The sequence below is a fragment of the Pristiophorus japonicus genome, chromosome 6 (genome assembly GCF_044704955.1).
Source record: "Pristiophorus japonicus isolate sPriJap1 chromosome 6, sPriJap1.hap1, whole genome shotgun sequence".
NCBI lineage: Eukaryota > Metazoa > Chordata > Chondrichthyes > Pristiophoridae > Pristiophorus > Pristiophorus japonicus.
This window is the reverse complement of record NC_091982.1, coordinates 261,277,048-261,297,311: the sequence shown is the minus strand read 5'-3', so window position 1 is coordinate 261,297,311 and position 20,264 is coordinate 261,277,048. Positions and strand designations below refer to the sequence as shown.

The window sequence follows — 20,264 nt, the reverse complement described above, 5'->3', positions numbered from 1 at the left end:
TGACAACAGGTTGAAATGACCAATATGCTTCTCAGGAGAGAATGACACCTGGTTCCTCCAGCCACTGGCTACCATTGACAGTAACCATAAACAGATAAACAGTCAGCAGTGATAAGTAGATCATTATCCATCACTTTAGATTGGTCTGCCTGCACAGACCAGCAGTGCAATATTAGCATTGTTGATTTACATAGACCTTCTTCTGATATTACATTATGGTAAATAGGGTGCGAGCATGCAATAAGCTGGAGTTGCTGCTGTGTTGCCCCCTTTCCCAAACTGCACCAGTACTGACTCCCTGTCAACCTCGCAATTCTTGGTCTCTAGCCTGATTAGTCATACTGTGTTCATACTGTTCATATACACTCTCTCCAATATGGTCCTTTCTTCCCTGTTCCAGCATTGCTCTCTCTCATTCCCATTCTTTATCTCTTTATGCTGGTTTCATTCACTTGCTACCATTTTCCATTTAATAAATGTAATGAGATGCATTAAGAAAAGGAAGTTTGAAGAATTCAAAGCTATCTTTTGACAAACTGACTGAACTGCAGTGAAAGGAGGAATCTTGGCGATACAAACATAATTTTTTCTCAATCGGTTATTACCATTATTTCTCTTCTCGAGGCACAAATTTAAACCAGCTACGTCTTTGAGTGCAAGTAGCCCGCCAGTATTTTGCCTTCATGACAATTCTTAACTTACAAGCTAAGCCAGCTACATCAACATGATGTTCAATCATAAGGGATTTACAACCAAACAAGATCTTGTCCTCCTCTAACATCCATGTTTGGTCACTAGATAAGCAAGACCAAAGGCAGACTTACTCCCCCTTCCGAGCCCAGATATTGAGGCCACTTATCGCACACATACATTCCTCATCTGTGCAGTTCAGTAGCACAAAAAGTGGTGTATTTACCCACTAGATTCAACATAGAATGGCAGGGTTTATTGTCTGTATTTTGACAGGTTTTTCTTTAAAAAACCCCACATTGGCCTCTGACACCAAATAAAATACATTAAAGTCTATTTTGGGGCACTGAACATTGAGGTTGATCCACTTGGAAAGTTATTACAGGGAACAGCAAGTAGAGTTAGCAATGGATAACAGGGTCAGATAATTTCTCATTCAGCTGATAATAAATAGATTAGCTGGTCATGACTGATAGAGCTTTGGCTCCTACTTCTAGCACAAAATTTGCTCTAAAGAGTTACATTAGTTAGACTGAGAAAGGGACAATGTCCGTACCCAACCCTTTCAGGTAATAATATACAGCACCTTTTGGTCACCATCTGTGACAACATTCCACTCCCCGCCCCCAAAAGCTTAGCACATAATCAACACAGTTAAGTATGTTTGCAAATGAAATGTTTTAACACCACGAAATAGCCCAAGATTCTTTTTTTTTAAAAACATGCAATACAAAAGTACCCAATACGCTACAGCCTCACCTCAAACACAGTGAAAGGAGATGTTAGCCAGATTAAGAGCCCCATTCAGTCAGAAATGCAAAAGAAGTGTAAAAGACTAATGCTATCCCATAGAATAAGCAAAAACTGTAGTCGTATTTATAATCTTCAAATCAGTTTATAGGGTACAACAAAACTCGTGTGTTAGAAAGAGAAAATATATTGAAATTGAATGCAAACATAAAGATGCATAGTAAAACCTAACTTTGCTAGCTCTTAATATAACACTTACAAATGCAAAATAATAAAATAATCTTTCAGGAACAAGTCATTGTTGCACATGACGACTGAAGCTCACAGCTGTGGGAAATACAATGATACTCATAGAACATTTCACTATTTAAATTTTGATTCCTTTTCATCCTCTTTTTTTCATCATTAAGGTTATTTTTACATTTCTAACTGAACGAATCAGGGTTTCTTTTTTAAGTACATTTCAAGAAACTGATTAATGAAGTATAAGATAACCAGGGCGGTGCTGACACAGACATGCCTGTGAGGAAGGACAGAGATTCAATCTCTCTGCTGAGATTTTGATCTCATACCGCACAAAGGTGCAGAGCTGAGACCAGGTGATTTTTACAAGGGGGGGGGGGGGGGGGGGTAAATCTCTATCAAACCCCTGCCAGCTGGCCAACATTGACAGCAGCCGGCTCACCCCGGCAACAGGTTACAAAGGGGAAAAAAATAGACCCACGCAAAACAAGACAACCAGTTAACAGTGCAGCTAACTGAAAAACAAATAGGTCTTTTTTTTTAAATAGTGATTTCCAGACTGTTCATTTGGTTTCAGGAGAGCAGTAGGTACTTCCTGGCACATAACTGTTGTGGCTCAACTGAAATCACCTTTACTTTAGGGGAAAATTACGTGGGTTTACTAGTTTTAAAAAAACGATGAAATTAATTTTTATACCATCTTTCCTCCAGTTCACAGTATAGATTGTACTGATGTCATAATGTAAAATAAAAGGAATCATTTGCAATGGTCTCCAGCCACTTCCTATGTTAACATATAATATCTGATCTTTCAGCTCCAGGTAAATACTGAACTGATATTTTTATTTCAGAACATAAAGCTGGCATATTTATATACAAATGCATGTTGGAAAACTGACCCAGTTACAAACACTTGTAACAAACTTCAGCCTCCATCTAATGATTACATACAATTTTACACAAGGGTCACATTTCATCTGCGTTCTCCTCGTTATCAAATTCATAAAATGTCTGATTTATCCATAAGGTTTACATAGGAAATAGTGCCAGAGATTGCGAAACCTGTCTTTGCATGGTAATGATTAAAAAAAGTAAAAAATAAAGATGGAAAACCAATAACCATGAACCTCCCCATGCCAGCAGAAACCTACAAACCACTACAGAAAGCAACAAAAAACTAGCTTAGAAAACAGATGGAGGCAAATGTGAATGGAGAGTATTTTCCGGCACTTACTCAGGCCTTTTGTTCCCATAACGTCGTCACCTAACCCGGGGATCTCCTGTAGAGTAGTCCCCAGACAGCAAGCAATAAGAAAAAAAACAATCACAGAAGAAAAAGAAAATCTGTCAGTGGCACATAACAATACTACCATGACAGACAGTTTTGTGTGAACGTAACTGGTTTAGATGTTTCTCAACCCAGGAGTTAACCATAACGTCTCTGTATCTAGATATATTAACACAGTTGGAACTTGCAGAAATAGCCGACTCAGAACAGACGCACCAATTTGTTAAAAACAAAGAGGGGACCAGTTGTATTCAGCTAAAACATGTTGCCATGGTAACACAGTAAAGGTCCCTACTTGGAGATTGACCTTCTCTGCAGGTGTATCTGGTTGCAGCTACTTACGTTCAAGATCACTGGTTTCCTGCTCACTCTGCTCCTTGTTCTTGTAGAAGGGGAATTTTCGGGAAAAGATGTTCTTTTTACGCTTGTCATTGAATGACTGCTGAGGAAGAGAAGGAGTGGCAAAAAAGGGGTGTCTAATGTCCACGTGATTAATGCCCGACCCTAGAAACGCATGGAAACTGACTCGGGCCAGCATCCCTTGCAATTTCTTCAAAAAATTGTTTTAATGCTAACTTTGCCAAGAAAATAGTGATGCACAATATGTATTCTATTCCTGCAGCATATCTCCTTCAGACTGTGACAGAAAATCTGTAAAAAGCAATCCAGAGAAACTTCCAGGACATTTAGCAAAATATATAGATTTAAAAAAAAACAGATTTTAGCTGCGATGCCATTTAAATCTTAAGATTAGATAGAAATGTGCTGGCCTTAGAGTCATTTCCACAAGAGTAAAATCGGTCAAGTTCTGCATCTGAGACAATCAAAATAAAAGAAAATGGTCAAGATGTATATTAAAAAAAAATGTTGGCAACAGTAGGGATTTTTTTTTTTTTTTTTTAAGTACTTTTTGCAAGAGCTAATGAAAAATAAAAAAAAATCTTCTAGAAACAAGACAAATTCAGATGCATTCAAATGAACAGAGCTTGATTTTGAAGATTGTGAATCAAGGAGACAGGGTGAGATAGGGTGAGATATGGTTGTCCGCATGCTGTCTTGATTAATACACTAAGAGACCGTCAACTTTCAGCAAGATGTTCATTAACTGAAACCAGAGCCGATGTATGAGAGATAGAGATCTAAGTGCACCAAAAATAAAAATCCAATTTCTCAAACATTTCAGGTGAATATACAAGGAAGGTTGATTCATTCCATATTACAAAGTTGGAAACAAAACAGTGACCAACAAGTAATTCACATAAAAATGATTAAAATCAAATTTTATTCCAAAATATTTTTTGTCATGCTTTGCAAACCATTTGAGAAGACTGAAGGAAAATAGAAGAGACTCTAAAGTGAGCTTCGCAGAGCGGTAAATGAGCCAGCTGGGTGGAAGAAAAGAGAGAGAAAAAAGGAAAGACAGACTTGTATTTATATAGCGCCTTTCATGACCACTGGATGTCTCAAAGTGCTATACAGCCAATTAAGTACTTTTGAAGTGTAGTCAGTGTTGTAATGTGGGAAATGCGGCAGCTAATTTGTGCACAGCAAGCTCCCACAAACAGCAATGTGATAGTGACCTGATATTGTTTTTTGTTATGTTGATTGAGGAATAAATATTGGTAAGGACAACGTGGGAAAACTCCCCACCTCTTCTTCAAAATAGTGTCAAGTGATCTTTTACGTTCATCTGAGAGAGCAGACAGGGCCTCGGTTTAACGTCTCATCCAAAACACGAGAAGCAAAAGCTCGAAGAGAGGAAGTGCGAGAGTGCACAAGAGAGCAAGTAAGAAGAACCATGAGCAATAGCAGAGTGAGACAGCTCTCTGTATAGACAAGATCTAAACAGTGGGCAAGAAATTACTGAAGATATACACAGGAGCTTTATATAGGAGAATGTTTTATTAATGTATATAGCATTAATGTATATAGCATTAATATTTGTGACAAAACTTAAGAAGCAAGTTAGTAAGATCCAATTACAATAGTTGTGTTGTTAAATGTCCAGTGTGTTGTACCCTGGCTGTATTACTTTTAAAAACACTAGTTTCTCCTCCATAATTTAACATTTGGAAAACAGTAAATGTGTGAATTAATAATAAAAGTCATCTTCATTCAGATACTAGGTAACTCAGTTGAATGCCATCCATTTTATGTCTAGCAAAAAATGGAATGCTAAAATTAAGACTCCAAATTGTTCAAACCAAAATGGCGAGAGCAGAATAATGCTCATCAGTTTAAATCTAAAAATGGTATCAAGCGTCTCATCAAAGCCTACACCCAAAACAAGAGAAATTGGATTTTGAACACAAAGTCAAAGTAGAGAGCATGCATAGCGTGCTAAAGCTTGGCATCGGACGAAGCCATGGCCAGAGTTTTGAATGTGGCTAAATGAGACAGCCCTGTGGGATGCAGATCTTCATCAATGGCAAGCGTAGTTTTCCTTCTCGTTCCTTTTGCTACACAATGCATGCATGTTTCTGCGCACGTTAGTACATAATTTTTCTAACCACATATACAGAACTACAAAAATTGTTTTTCAGTTTAGCAGGGATCATCATAAGGCATTTAACTATAAATCTATAGCAAGTGGAACAACAATGCAGCATGCTGTTAATCTCTTTTATTCACTCTTGGCTAAATGTTTTTGAAAAACAGCTGTTCAGATTTCTACACAAGATACTTATATAAAAAAAAAATCTGACAATCCAATATTTAGAAATCAAAACGATAAATTTTTAGATTATGGGTAAGGATAAAGATTTCTGATCAGTACTGTAAACTGTTCCCCATAAATAATATTTAATTAAGCCAACCCCTCCCTTCTCTCTCCCCGCCCCACCATCCCCAAAGTCATCAAGTACCACTGAAAGAAAGATTGCAGTAGCCTCACCGAACACTAGATGGCCATGTTTTAACTTCTGGTGGTCAGCTTAAAAAAACACTTCTCCCAATAAAAAAAGACTGTGATTCATAATCCTATCATACAATGCACACAGCTCAGGCAGAAACAGTGTTCCTGGATTTTCGGCATGAATTTTCACCAAGAGTTTCCATGTCCGAGTGAGATCATGGAGACTGAGTGGGAGAAATGCAATTTAGAATTTTTCAGGAATGAAGAACACACATGTTCCAAAGTTGCAAGTGCTTTAATAAGGTATTCCTGACACGTATAATGTTGTATTCCAAATTTTACCATTGAAAACTGTTTCTACAAAAAATGTGTAGAATGTTAGATTATAACTTATATTGTTTATTGTATAATTCATACCCTCTCATGTATGAGACAGGATTAATAAACAATCTCCTAGTAAAGGATCCCCTCGGAATGAGTGATCATAGCATGATTGAATTTCAAATTCAGATGGAGGGAGAGAAAGTTGGATCTCTAACCAGCGTATTAAGCTTAAATAAAGGAGACTATGAAGGTATGAGGGCAGAGTTGGGTAAAGTGGACTGGGAAAATAGATTAAAATGTAGGACGGTTGATGAACAGTGGTGTACATTTAAGGAGATATTTCAGAACTCTCAAGAAAAATATATTCCAGTGAGGAGTAAAGGGTGTAAGAGAAAAGATAGCCGCCCGTGGCTAACTAAAGAAATAAAGGACGGTATCCAATTAAAAACAAGGGCATACAAAGTGGCCAAAACTAGTGGGAGGACAGAAGACTGGGAAGCTTTTAAAAGCCAGCAAAGAACGACTAAAAAAATGATTAAGAAAGGAAAGACAGTCTACGAAAGTAAACTCGCACAAAATATAAAATCAGATAGCAAGCGTTTCTATAGGTATATAAAAAGGAAAAGAGGGGCTAAAGTAAATGCTGGTCCCTTAGAAGGCAAGACCGGGGAATTAGTAATGGGGAACATGGAGATGGCAGAAACTCTGAACAAATATTTTGTATCAGTCTTTACGGTAGAGGACACTAACAATATCCCAACAGTGGATAGTCAAGGGGCTATAGGGGGGGGAGGAACTTAACACAATCACAATCACTAAGGAGGTGGTACTCAATAGATAATGGGACTAAAGGCAGATAAATCCCCTGGACCTGATGGCTTGCATCCTAGGGTCTTACGAGAAGTAATGGCAGGGATAGTGGATGCATTGACTGTAATTTACCAAAATTCCCTGGATTCTGGGGAGGTCCCAGCAGATTGGAAAACTGCAAATGTAACGCCCCTATTTAAAAAAGGAGGCAGACAAAAAGCAGGAAACTATAGACCAGTTAGCCTAACATCTGTGGTTGGGAAAATGTTGGAGTCCATTATTAAAGAAGCAGTTGCAGGACATTTGGAAAAGCATAATTCAGTCAGGCAGAGTCAGCATGGATTATGAAGGGGAAGTCATGTTTGACAAATTTGCTGGAATTCTTTGAGGATGTAACGAACAGGGTGGATAAAGGGGAACCAGTGGATGTGGTGTATTTGGACTTCCAGAAGGCATTTGACAAGGTGCCACATAAAAGGTTACTGCACAAGATAAAAGTTCACGGGGTTGGGGGTAATATATTGGCATGGATAGAGGATTGGCTAACGAACAGAAAACAGAGTAGGGGTAAATGGTTCATTCTCTGGTTGGCAACCAGTAACTACTGGGGTGCCGCAGGGATCAGTGCTGGGACCTCAACTATTTACAATCTATATTAACGACTTGGAAGAAGGGACTGAGCATAACGTAGCCAAGTTTTCTGACGAGACAAAGATGGGAGGAAAAGCAATGTTTGAGGAGGACACAAAAAATCTGCAAAAGGACATAGACAAGCTAAGTGAGTGGGCAAAAATTTGGCAGATAGAGTATAATGTTGGAAAGTGTGAGGTTTTGCACTTTGGCAGAAAAAAAAATCGAAGAGCAAATTATTATTTAAATAGAGAAAGATTGTAAAATGCCGCAGTACAGCGGGACCTGGGGGTACTTGTGTACGAAACACAAAAGAATAGTATGCAGGTGCAGCAAGTGATCAGGAAGGCCAATGGTATCCTGGCCTTTATTGCAAAGGGGATGGAGTATAAAAGCAGGGAAGTCTTGCTACAGTTATACAGGGTATTGGTGAGGCCACACCTGGAATACTGCGTGCAGTTTTGGTTTCCATATTTACGAAAGGATATACTTGCTTTGGAGGCAGTTCAGAGAAGGCTCACTAGGTTGATTCCGGGGATGAGGGGGTTGACTTATGAGGAAAGGTTGAGTAGGTTGGGCCTCTACTCATTGGAATTCAGAGGAATGAGAGGTGATCTTATCGAAATGTATAAGATTATGGGGGGGGCTGGACAAGGTGGATGCAGAGAGGATATTTCCACTGATGGGGGAGACTAGAACTAGAGGGCACGATCTTAGAATAAGGGGCCGCCCATTTAAAACAGAGATGAGGAGAAATTTCTTCTCTGAGGGTTGTAAATCTGTGGAATTCGCTGCCTCAGAGAGCTGTGGAAGCTGGGACATTGAATAAATTTAAGACAGAACTAGGCAGTTTCTTAAACAATAAGGGGATAAGGGTTTATGGGGAGCGGGTGGGGAAGTGGAGCTGAGTTCATGATCAGATCAGCCATGATCTTATTGAATGGCGGAGTAGGCTCGAGGGGCCGTATGGCCTACTCCTGTTCCTATTTCTTATGTTATGTGTGAATAAGGTGAAGGCCTTTCCCCGAAACACACCACTTCAGAGCTATAACCACCAGTGATATAAAATAACAGAAAATCACATACCCATAATCTAATGGCAATAATTAATTTTTAAGGATATGCATTTATCTCAGTTTCAGGACACTTGTATTGCTGCTGAAGTATCTCTAGTGTGCTCTGTAACCAAGATAAATGCATCTGCCATTAATCATTAATGCTCACTTTTAAAGCAACAAACTGTACACAAGCACGTTACCTTTGCTGACGCACATTAGAGGAATAGTCTGTTCTTTAAATTTTTTATTTGTCCAATTCACTGATCACAGAATTTAAAAAAAACTGAATCAAGAAACAGTTAAAACCTTGAAGCCTGCAACATATAAATTATATCTTCGTTGTTTTGTTTATCTTAATTGCTTTGTACATTTTTTTTGGGGGGGAGGGGGGTGGGGGGGGAGAAAGCATCAGGGCAGCTAAAATGGAGAGGAAAATAAACAGAATCATAATGGTTTAAGGTACAATCCACTGTGGGGAATGTATTGTCAAGACAACTTAAAGAACCACCCATGGATGGGGAAGGAAGCAATGATGGATGGCTGAAGACTCAGCCCACGCTTGCATTTTTCTTTCCCTGAAACACACCACTTCAGAGCTAATCACCAGTGATATAAAATAAGAAACAGAAAACCACACACCCATAATCTATTGGCAATAATTAATTTTTAAGGATATGCATTTATCTCAGTTTGGTAGTATAGCTCAAGGATTGAGAACCATCTTTTTTCTTGCATATTTGTGACTGCTCAAGATGGACATTAGGCATGTGATGGGGTGGCGAGGCGGGGGGGGGGGCTGCAATGCTAGAACACCAGGAAGGTACTGACATGTTGCGAGGGGTTTCTAGCGTTGATCAAAACTACAAAACAAATCTCTTGTTAAGAGCAAATTTTGCCTGACTCCAGCTCCAACGTCTCTCAAGTTAGATGAGGACATTGGACTGGAATAAGATGGACCATATAGTAATTATTTAGGGGTTATTTGTCTAGCTGACCCTCTCTCTCCCTATTTCCTTCCCCATCCCAACTTGTCCTGACTGCAATGATGAAGTTTTGCTCCAGTGAAAATACCAATGGAGACACTGCACGGATGCTCTAACTGTGAACACTTTCATTCAAGGAATATTGACCCAGGCTCTTTTGAAATTGAAGTTGGTTGGAGCACAGTGTAGAATGAGTGCTTTGCTGCTGTAGTCAAGTGGTCAGCAATTCAGCCATTATCCTTTAATGTTCATTCAACCATAAGGACCCTTGGATTACTAGGATAACTGGACCTGGTCCTAATTCTAATAGAACGCTAACACTAATTGTCTTAGGAGATAAATACTCGTAGGAGATAAATAATCAGGCACTTAACGACCTTGTCTGTGAGAGAACTTAGCCTTCAGCACAGAAGCGATCAGGGAAGCACCTCAGCACTCGAGTGCTGCAGAATTACATGGAATATGCTGATATTTTTGCTGGAGCTCAATATCAACTTGTATTTATAGAGCATCTTTAACATAGAAAAATACCCCAAAGTGCTCATTTTTACACCACAGACTAATTGCATTAATGTATGAAAATTGTAATTTAATTCCTGACAGCTACCAATATGTGTCATTGTATTGATTTAAATAAAAGGCACATATATACCAAATTTGAAGGAATAATATTTCACTCTGCATTTTTCCCAGCCTGCCCATCCCACTTCAGCAGAGCAAGTTATTATATCGTGAAATAGCTCAATTTGACATAATTTTTTTAATCTTAAAAGAAACTAGGCAATTACAATCAAATCGACTTTCAAATCCTCATAATGAGCGTAAGCACTTATACATGCACAGAGAAGCACAATATGTAAAAATAATTGTCTTCCCAATACACTTACCCCTTTATCTCTTGATTTTGAATTGAATTTCACAGTCTTTAACCTGGCTCGTTCTTTCTTCTCAACTCTTTGAGAGCAAAATAACAAAAACAAAAATTTAGAATGGATCAAGGTTCAAATACTTGTAAATCACCGTAACAATGGCATATTTAAATGATAGCCCGAGTTTTCACTACTGAACACACACAAGCCTATGAACACAGCAGTAGTTCCACTATCAACAGTGTCATGGGAGGTGCATAAAAAATTAACCTACTTACAGCTGAACAGTCTCAAAACTCTTAGCCTTGAACCAATACGTCTAAAATAGCATAGGCAGCAAAATCTGATTCACTTGGCATTTTATTTAAACATATGTGAAAGATGTGAAAGAAACAAGTGCTGTTATAGATAGAAACATAGAAAATAGGTGCAGGAGTAGGCCATTCGGCCCTTCGAGTCTGCACCACCATTCAACAAGATCATGTCTGATCACCCACCCCAGCACCTCCCCCCCACACTCCCCGACCCCCCCCGCAGCCGCAAGGATCACATCCAACTCCCTCCCGAACACATCCAATGAACTGGCATCAACAACTCTCGGTGGCAGGGAACCCCACAGGCCAGCAACTCCCCGAGTGAAGAAGTCTCTCCCAATCCCAGCCCCAAACAGCCCACCCCCCCCATCCCAAGAGCGTCCTCCCCACCCGCCCCCCCCCGGCTCCGGACCCACCCAACACCGGGGACACTACCCCCGCACCCAACCCGCCCTGTCCTGTCCTGTCAGAATCCTTCCCAAACGCCGAACACTCCCGGATGTCGAGCCCCCAGCCCCGGCCACCCCGGAGCCACGCCCCCGCGACGCCAATCACACCACATCCACCAATCGCCATCTGCGCAGTCAACCCGTCCACCCCACTCCGAACACTCCCCGCACCGAGGCACAGAGCCCCCAGGCCCACCCCTCCAACACACTTCGTCCCCCCAGACCTCCGCTGCAATGTGGCCCCTCCCGTCCCCCACCCTGGGTTTCTCCGCCCCACCCCACCTCCACCACTCTCCCCTCCATCCACCGCCCCCGTCTCCCCTCACCTTCCCTCTGCCTCCCTGCACAGGCTCCCATCTTGGGGGCGGTAACCTTCAGGGGCAGGGAATTTTAGCCCCCAGCGTGGAAGTCCTGCTCCCACCGCAGAATTGGCCTTACTTGGCAGAATTGCAATTTCCCACACTCCACTTCCTTTGAGGACAGTTACCGGGGCACGACTGGATGCTCCTGTGACAGTTGGAACTGGTGCTCTCCACTCTCTATATATTTTTTTTTAAATGAAAGCAGACTTTGGGATGCCATGAGGTGCTATGATTAGCTCTGTATTTCAATTCCTCACATTCACGTTGAATTCCCAACCATAACCTTGCTGCCGTGAGGAGGCATCAACTGGTGATCCAGGAACCTTTCACACAAACAAAACGCCAATCACCAATGTTCCCTGTAAGCCGTGCTTTGTTCTGTGCAGCCCGTTTCTTTTAACGTGCGGTCCCTTTAAATTTCTACGCACGCACGGTATTTACAGTGGGAAAGGTGGTGAGCAGCCTGTGTGGGACCTTTGAGATTACTGCGCGGCCACGCACCTTAGAGAGAGAACACTGACTCACTTTGGGGCTGCCCTTGCACGTTTCCCAGCAGCAATTAGCGAAGGCTGGAAGGAGGTCTCTGGTTCTTTCTATTGACCAGGATAGGTGTACATCATTGAGAGAGTAAAATGAGTGCCCAAAAATATGAAGAGATACCATTTGAGGACAGTGTTCTGTACCTTCTTCAAATGGATACTTTAGTATGTTACCACCAATCAATTTCCTTTCAGTGGATTGTAGCTGATGCATTAAGTTATAGCTGCAATTTCTTCTATGATGGCAGAAAATGTGTTATTTTTATACTATTATCTAAAAACAGTAGTCAGGAACAAGAAAAGAGCATTCAATCCATTCACTTCACTCTGCTCTTTAGTCTATGGACAGCATCTTCCTTTGGATTTTGAACCAAGTCCATATCTCATCTGGTCTTTTTTTGAAGACCTCAACTAAGTCAATAATTCACTGCATCAGATCCTACTCATTTTCATAAAAGTCAAAACTCTTCACATTAAAATTCTAATGGTGAAACAGTTAAGCCCCAAAAGGCATTTAGTTCAAGGTTTTAACTTACAATCATGTCTCCTCATTCGCTTTTTTTACGAAGGGGCCCAACATCCATCCACCAATTTGCTTCTCAACTTCAAAATCTTGGATTGTATCTCTTCCCAAATGCCGAACACCCCCGGATGTCGATCCCCCAGCGCCCGGCCACCCCGGAGCCACGCCCCCGCGACACCAACTACACCACATCCACCAACAGTCAACCCGTCCACCCCACTCCGAACACTCCCCGCACCGAGGCACAGAGCCCCCAGGGCCCACCCCTCCAACACACTTCGCCCCCCTCCCCCCCCCCCAGACCTCCGCTGCAATGTGGCCCCTCCCGTCCCCCACCCTGGGTTTCTCCGCCCCCACCTCCACCACTCTCCCCTCCATCCCCCGCCCCTCTTCCAAGATTGTATCTTGGATTGGAACCATTTAGCTCACTTAACTGTTCACACTTCATTAATTTTAAGTTGTACAAGGCCGGATCTAGATTGGATGTCAGGAGATGGTTCCTTTCCCAGAGAATAGTGGACCTCAAGAACAGGATGCCGGCACACGCAGCGGACGCCGATTCACTGAATTCCAAGAAGCGAGAACTCGGCCTATTTCTGGCTGGAGTGGAGATCACCCCTTACAGAAGGAGATACAGTTGGACGTCCCTTATCCGGCACCCCCCCTTGCCCAGCATGGTTCTGGTGACCGGGGGTGCATGCGTAGAATGCGGTCGATCTTCAGCCCAACTTTGGGGCCGCGCAGACATTTGGCCCGTTAGGGCCCATCGGTACCCGGCCCGCGGCAACACTTGGCCTGCTGGGGCCCACCAACACTCGGCCCGCACCAACACCTGGCCCGTGCCAACACTGGGCCCGCTGGGGGGGAGCTGCCGACACTCAGCCTGCGCCAACACTGGGCCCGCTGGGGCCTGCTGATACTCGGCTCACGCCAACACTCGGCCCGCACCAACACCCGGCCCGTGCCAACACTGGGCTCGCTGAGGGGCTGCCGACACCCGGCCTGTGCCAACACTTGGCCTGCTGGGGCCTGTTGACACTCGGCTCACGCCAACATTCGGCCCGCTGGGGCCCGCCGACACCCAGCCTGCTGGGGGGGGCTGTCGACACTCAGCCTGCTGGGGCCCACCGACACTTGGCCCGGGCCGGGGCACCAACCTCCCATTCCCCCCCGCCATCGGGCCGACCTCCCTTATGCGACACAGGCCAGGTCCGGAGGGTGCTGGATAAAGGTGGTTCAACCTGTACTGCAGTGAATTCAGGGCTAGACTGATTACCTGGACTAGATCGCCCAGATGAGTTGGAGAGGAATTTCCCAGATTTCCCTCCCCCATCCCCACCCAAATTGGCCTGGGCTTATGCCTCTCCCAGGAAATCATAGCTTTTGGATGGGGTGGAGTGCATTTATTGTGATACACAAGTTATTGAATTGTAACACATAGGCTGGATGGATCAGAGGTCTTTTCCTGTTGGTCATTGTGCGTAATTTAAGACCCAGCACCATGTATGTTGCACTTATTTAAACTCTTTCCAATGAACGGATTTTTACAGAGACAATCAGTAAAACTGGGTGCAATATTTCAAATCTATTCTCAATGCTTTGAAGATCTCCTTGGACTCAGTGGAGTATACATCTTATTTGCTTTGGCAATTGTTGCTTCACACATATCTTTAATATTTATCCAACTAGTTTACTCAATATTGGTACTACTACTGCTGCAATTTAATATGTTCAATTTACTGTATAATCATACCTATTTTAACATTAATAAGTATTATGTTGCATTCCTCAATATTAAATGCTAGTTCCCATTGACAATGAAACAGCCAGAGAGGCTTCACCTCACTTGACTAGAAATGTCAATCTATGGGATAATATCTGCTTTGGTTACTTTCAAAAATCAGATTATTGGGAGCTAAAAACTTGCAAGACCACTAAAAAACTTGACGCTGGAATATTCCCTTTATGAACTTCTATACACAAAGGTTAATCCATTATTTAGTACATATTACTTTGAGCTGATCTTTGTTAAAGCCAAATAAGGAAAAACCTTTTTCACAAGAGGTGGGAGAAAATGGCAAGTGATGACATTGAATTGGGCTAAGGACACTTCAGCTATATGGCTAATTAACAAAAACACAGAAACCCTGCAGACTGAGCAGTGCAAACTCATTTTAGATTCAACAAGGGTTCATGCAATATAGATAATTGCTACCATAACTTGATAACAAGTTTAAAAAAATCCAAGTTTATACAAGTTCTTGTGGTATTTACAACCACTTCAAGTTGTCAGTAAGGTCTTAGAAGAAAATAGCAAGTCATGCTGATTAATTAAAAATAAAATCGTGGAAACAATCCAGGGAGTCTGAAATTGAAGCAAGTTTTCAAATGAATGCACAGCCAGAAATCTTGGAGAAGGAAAACATTTCAAATAAATCAGAATATATTAGAATACACATCCTTTAATTATTTGCTCTTCTTAAAAGATGACTATTATTTCAAATCTGCAGTGGTTAACACACTTCAAGTAGAATACACCGAACAGAAAACAAAAAAAAAGCTTAAGAGATGAATGATCTAAATTTGTTAGTCATTAATTAGGCATCACAACTGTATGGGACAGGCTGGATGGACTAATAGTCCTTTCCCTGTCCGTCATTTTTCATATGTTAACAAGTGCCTCACACCCTAACTTCCACATCCTGTACCTGTCCAGTTAAAGTGCTAATGCTGTAAAGTTCTCTTTGCAAGGTTATCATTCTTTCTTCCTCTGAATCCACTATCACTTTTAGTTTGGGGCCGTTTGGATTCTGGCCTACTTGCATTTCCCCTTCGTGCTGTACCTTTCGCTAACATGCCCTGCAATCTGGAATTCTCTTCCTAAACCTCTTCATACTGCACCAACCCTATTTCTTGCACTGCACCTTCGGTCATTTCTCAATTATTCTTCCACTTCCTGCTTGATATTCTCTGACCCCGTTTCAAGTGCCTCAGGATGTTTTGTGTGAAAGTATACAAGAGCAAACATTTGCTGACCTGTTCATTCTCATTTTCAACTTCATATAGGTCTCTTAGATTTTGAAACACCATCCCTAACTACTCTTTTATTGTTGTAGTACTGTATTGGAATAATTTTTTTTTAAGCATTATTTGCATCTACTGCTTTGCCACTTTAAGGGTCTCCCTTGGTGTCACAAATTCCTTTTATGATCTGCTTCTACATAATCTCTTATTCAGTCCAATGGTCACCCAACTTTGTCGACTGGTCTGCATTTTAGCCTCAGTGGGAGAAGTCCTGGCTGCCTGGTTCTTGACATTAGACATCCGAGCCCTGCTGCTTAAGCGCCATTGGAGAGGAGGATTATACACATTGGTTTTGTGGCTAGTGACTGCCGTCCTGATTGAGAGGCTTAATAGTTTCTAAAGGCTGCATTGCTAATGTCAAAAAAGAGACGTCTCTTATTTGGCACTGGCGTGTGGGGGATTTTTGATCTAAGCTAAATGCTTAGACACATATTGACTATTGAGGCCAAATGCCCAGTTCCAGTACTGGGTTTGAAATTAATGTGACACGAGGGGTCTTTTAACATTTTAATTGCCAATCACAGCGCTGCCTACAGTTGTAACAAGTATTGCTGGTCAATGTTTTCTCATTGACATATCATAATTTGCATTTATATAGGCCCTATAATGTAGGAAAACATCCCATAGGAATGTAATCAGACAAAAATTGAGATCGAGCCAAAGTATATTTAGGGAGAGAATTCCAGAAAGTAGGCCTAGATGGCTGGCATCGACAGGACAGTGAGCGGGGGTTGCACGAGAGTCAGAGTTGGAGGACTGTAGAGTTCTTGGAGGGTTGGAGGAGATTACAATTTCAGAGGCAAGGCCATGGAGAGATTTGAATAAGAGGACGAGAATTTTTAAATCGAGGTGTTGATGGACCAGGAGCCACTGTGGGTCAGCAAGCACAGGGGTGATGGGGGAGTGGGACTTGGTGCAAGTTTAGATTATAGGCAGCAGGGTTTTGGATGAGCTCAAGTTTACGGAGTGTGAAAGTTGGGAGGCCAGACCGGGGAGCATCATTGAGTCTGGGGGTGTTGGAGGGATAAATGTTTGCCAGTACACTGAAAACTGCCCTGCGCTACTTCAAATAGTGCCATGGGATCCTTTGTGTCCACCCGAGATGGTAGAAGAACCTCAGTTTAACATTTCATCCGAAAGGAAGCACCTACGACCATGCAGCACCCCCTCAGAACTGCACTGGAGTGTCAGCCAAGATTATGAGCTCATCCTGGAACGGGGGTATGAACCCACGACTGTCTGACTCAGAGGCGAGAGCACTACCATTGAGTCAAGGCCTTCACCGAGAAGAACATTCCATCTTAAAAGGAAGTTTGCCTTTTTTGTAACTATTTAAACAGCACTAATAGAATGGGAAAATAATTGATTTCTACCTTGAGATATTTGGAAACTAGGGAAAATACTGTTAATCCCCAGATGACAGATGCACAAATTCAATTTTAATCCCCCAATTGTCTGATTACAATCAACATTGCTTTTGTGTCAAATAAAAAAAATTGTCGTCAAGTATGATTGGTGTAATCCGAATACTTGTTTGTTACTGTAAGACCGGTTATGAAGGGTAGCTGTGCTGTTTCATATTTTATTATACATTAGTGAGGAGGATGTTTGTCTTCATTGGATTTTGACACTGATTTATAATTGGTCCTGGGAAATTAGAACCTTCAAGGTTATTCTCAGAAGACGTTATATATTCCATTAATTTTATCCAATGCATTAGGTTTGGACTAAAAATAACAGATCACTGACAGATGGTGAAGGATATGAAGCAAATAGTATAATGCACCTTATTGCCGTCATCCAAACTGCACTCACATCAAAATTCCGCCCCACAGCAGTCACCTTACTTAAGGAAGGATATACTAGCCTTGGAGGGGGTACAGAGACGATTCACTAGGCTGATTCCGGAGATGAGGGGGTTACCTTATGATGATAGATTGAGCAGACTGGGTCTTTACTCGTTGGAGTTCAGAAGGATGAGGGGTGATCTTATAGAAACATTTAAAATCATGAAAGGGATAGACAAGATAGGGGCAGAGAGGTTGTTTCCACTGGTCGGGGAGACTAGAACTAGGGGGCACAACCTCAAAATACGGGGGAGCCAATTTAAAACCGAGTTGAGAAGGAATTTCTTCTCCCAGAGGGTTGTGAATCTGTGGAATTCTCTGCCCAAGGAAGCAGTTGAGGCTGGCTCATTGAATGTATTCAAGTCACAGATAGATAGATTTTTAAGCAATAAGGGAATTAAGGGTTACGGGGAGAGGGCGGGTAAGTGGAGCTGAGTCCACGGCCAGATCAGCCATGATCTTATTGAATGGCGGAGCAGGCTCGAGGGGCTAGATGGCCTACACCTGTTCCTAATTCTTATGTTCTTATGTTCAGTCAGCTGGAGAATGTTCAACATTCAAATCCAGCTTCTAAGGTACCTGACACCCTGACAAAGCAATCCCAAAATTCACACCAAGATAGTAGGATAAAACATTTGCAAAGTCTACTTAAGCTCCCATGGTAGAATGCGTTATAAATTTTGAGTACCTGTTTTATTCTATTGCTAAAATTTCATATTTGAATTTTACCTCACTACATTTAAACCTGTGAAAACTAGGTTGACAGAAGGTCCAACACTACATTTTCACCATGCCAAATATTTATAGTTTGTTATTTGAGATATAATTTCAGTTTGTACATGACAAAGGGAGAACCCACGCCATTTTAGATACTGAACGCTGCTCACAGTAACATTCAGTCTTCTTCAGTGTTGACAGTTTAACTTTCTATAATACATGTACAGTACTAGAAATATGGAAGGAGGGAGATGTATTGACAACCAGATTGTTCCACTCTGATCCCAGGACTTGAATGCTGCATTACAAATTTGATTAAAGATCAAGAAATCCTTTTACATTGTAACTATTGGAAAGTTTCCAAGTGTCAATAAATTTGCGTTAAGAGGAGGGAATCTTTCATCCAAACCATATCTATTGGAGCGGAACACAAGGCCATGAATACATGTTACAATGCATTGTGCCACTAAACTCCTCTAAACTTTATCTTACAAAGCATCTCTTACAATTGAATTCAAAATGAGCCTGTGCCTTCAAGCACTAGATCAGCACGAGGGAAGTTTTGAAACTACTTTATCTGGTAAATATATATCAGGAAAGAGTAAAAAGTTACCATCAGCCACTCCAAGAATGACAACCGATTATGTTACTAGCTTGTGCTGACCTAGCTTTTGCAACTCTTTACAAATGGAAATAAAATGCTGATTTCACGGACTTAGGTTACACTAATTAAAAGCAGGATAACTATGGTTTTACGTAAATCTAGTGCTTTCCAGTAACATCCAAGAAATGGGGCCATACGTGAACATTTGAATATAGAGGTGCGGGGGGGGAAACCTCGCTCTTTATTAAAGCAAAACATAAGGAAACTATCTCCTGTAACATCTGAAAATATCAACCTCTATAAACTGTACAGTTTCTCTCTCCATCATAACTCCAACTTGCATTTGTTCTCTCTTCCATCTACATAGTGTCAGATGTATCCATCATTGCTCAGTTTTGATGAAGGGGCTACATCTGAAATGTCAACCTGCCCTTTCTTTCTATATACTGTAGGTCTGCTGTGTTGTATTTTTGTTTCAGATTTCCAGTGTATTTTTATAGCTCTGTCTATAGGTCTCGCCTATAGACAGCATAAAGTTTCAATCAAAATACCGCAGCTGGTAGATACGAGGCAGAAAAAGATAATGAATTAAATAAGTAGGGAGCCCTTTTGTGGCTTTTGCCTTGCATGGACTGGGTATTCTGGCGTTTGGCTTGATAATCTTTTGGCAAAGCAGAAGAACTTTACAAAACCTTTCATTAGGAGATGCAATGAATTGGGGAGAGTCTATGATGAAGAGGATTATACCTTGTCCCTGTGATGGACTGAATGGCCTTTAGTCATTCCATTGCCTTCTTAAGTTACATGCTTGGATACTTTAAAAAAAAATGTTTTTCAGGGGGTTACTTTCTGGGTAAGGTTCTCACAATGTTTTCTATCATTTCTTTCACTTTTTTTTGTCCACCTGGTCTGACTGTTCTACAGCTGGGAGGACAGAGCTCGACCTGCACCCAGGCTGCTGTAAACATTTCTTTCAGCCAGCTGCGAGGAATCACCAGTGACTAACAGAGTATGGTAGTCCTCAGCAGAGCAGGTCTCCAGTCATCCTGGTTAATCCTTGCCTAGCTCTGTCAAGCCCGTGTGGTGGCTGATGTGCAATGGTTACCACACGTTAAAAAAAATCTATGCACTGGCATCTTCCACCCCCTCAATTGGAGTTCAGGACTGGAACATCGGGTCTTTCATTGAAACATCTGTGAACTCATGTGGAAGCAAGTCATCCTTGTTCAAGGGACCACCTATGATGATGATGATGCACTCTAAAGCTGTACACATCTTTAGTTAACTAATGCTAACACCGTCTCTATTTTAAATTAAAACATAAAA

General features: G+C 41.6%; 1 protein-coding gene across 7 annotated transcripts in view; it reads right to left on the bottom strand.

Annotated features, from left to right (window-relative positions):
* The window catches only part of LOC139266063 (disks large homolog 1), a 493,057-nt gene that overhangs the window by 32,344 nt on the left and 440,449 nt on the right, over positions 1-20,264 (bottom strand). For 3 of the 7 annotated variants that reach the window (XM_070883900.1, XM_070883902.1, XM_070883904.1), the window contains 2 exons: positions 10,518-10,584; positions 3,314-3,413 (listed from right to left, as the gene is read on the bottom strand). In XM_070883900.1, the coding sequence (XP_070740001.1) occupies positions 3,314-3,413; positions 10,518-10,584 (167 nt within the window). Of the gene's footprint in view, positions 1-2,917; positions 2,964-3,313; positions 3,414-10,517; positions 10,585-20,264 lie in introns of all 7 variants that reach the window. The other 4 variants (XM_070883901.1, XM_070883905.1, XM_070883903.1 and 1 more) reach the window with 2 other exon arrangements.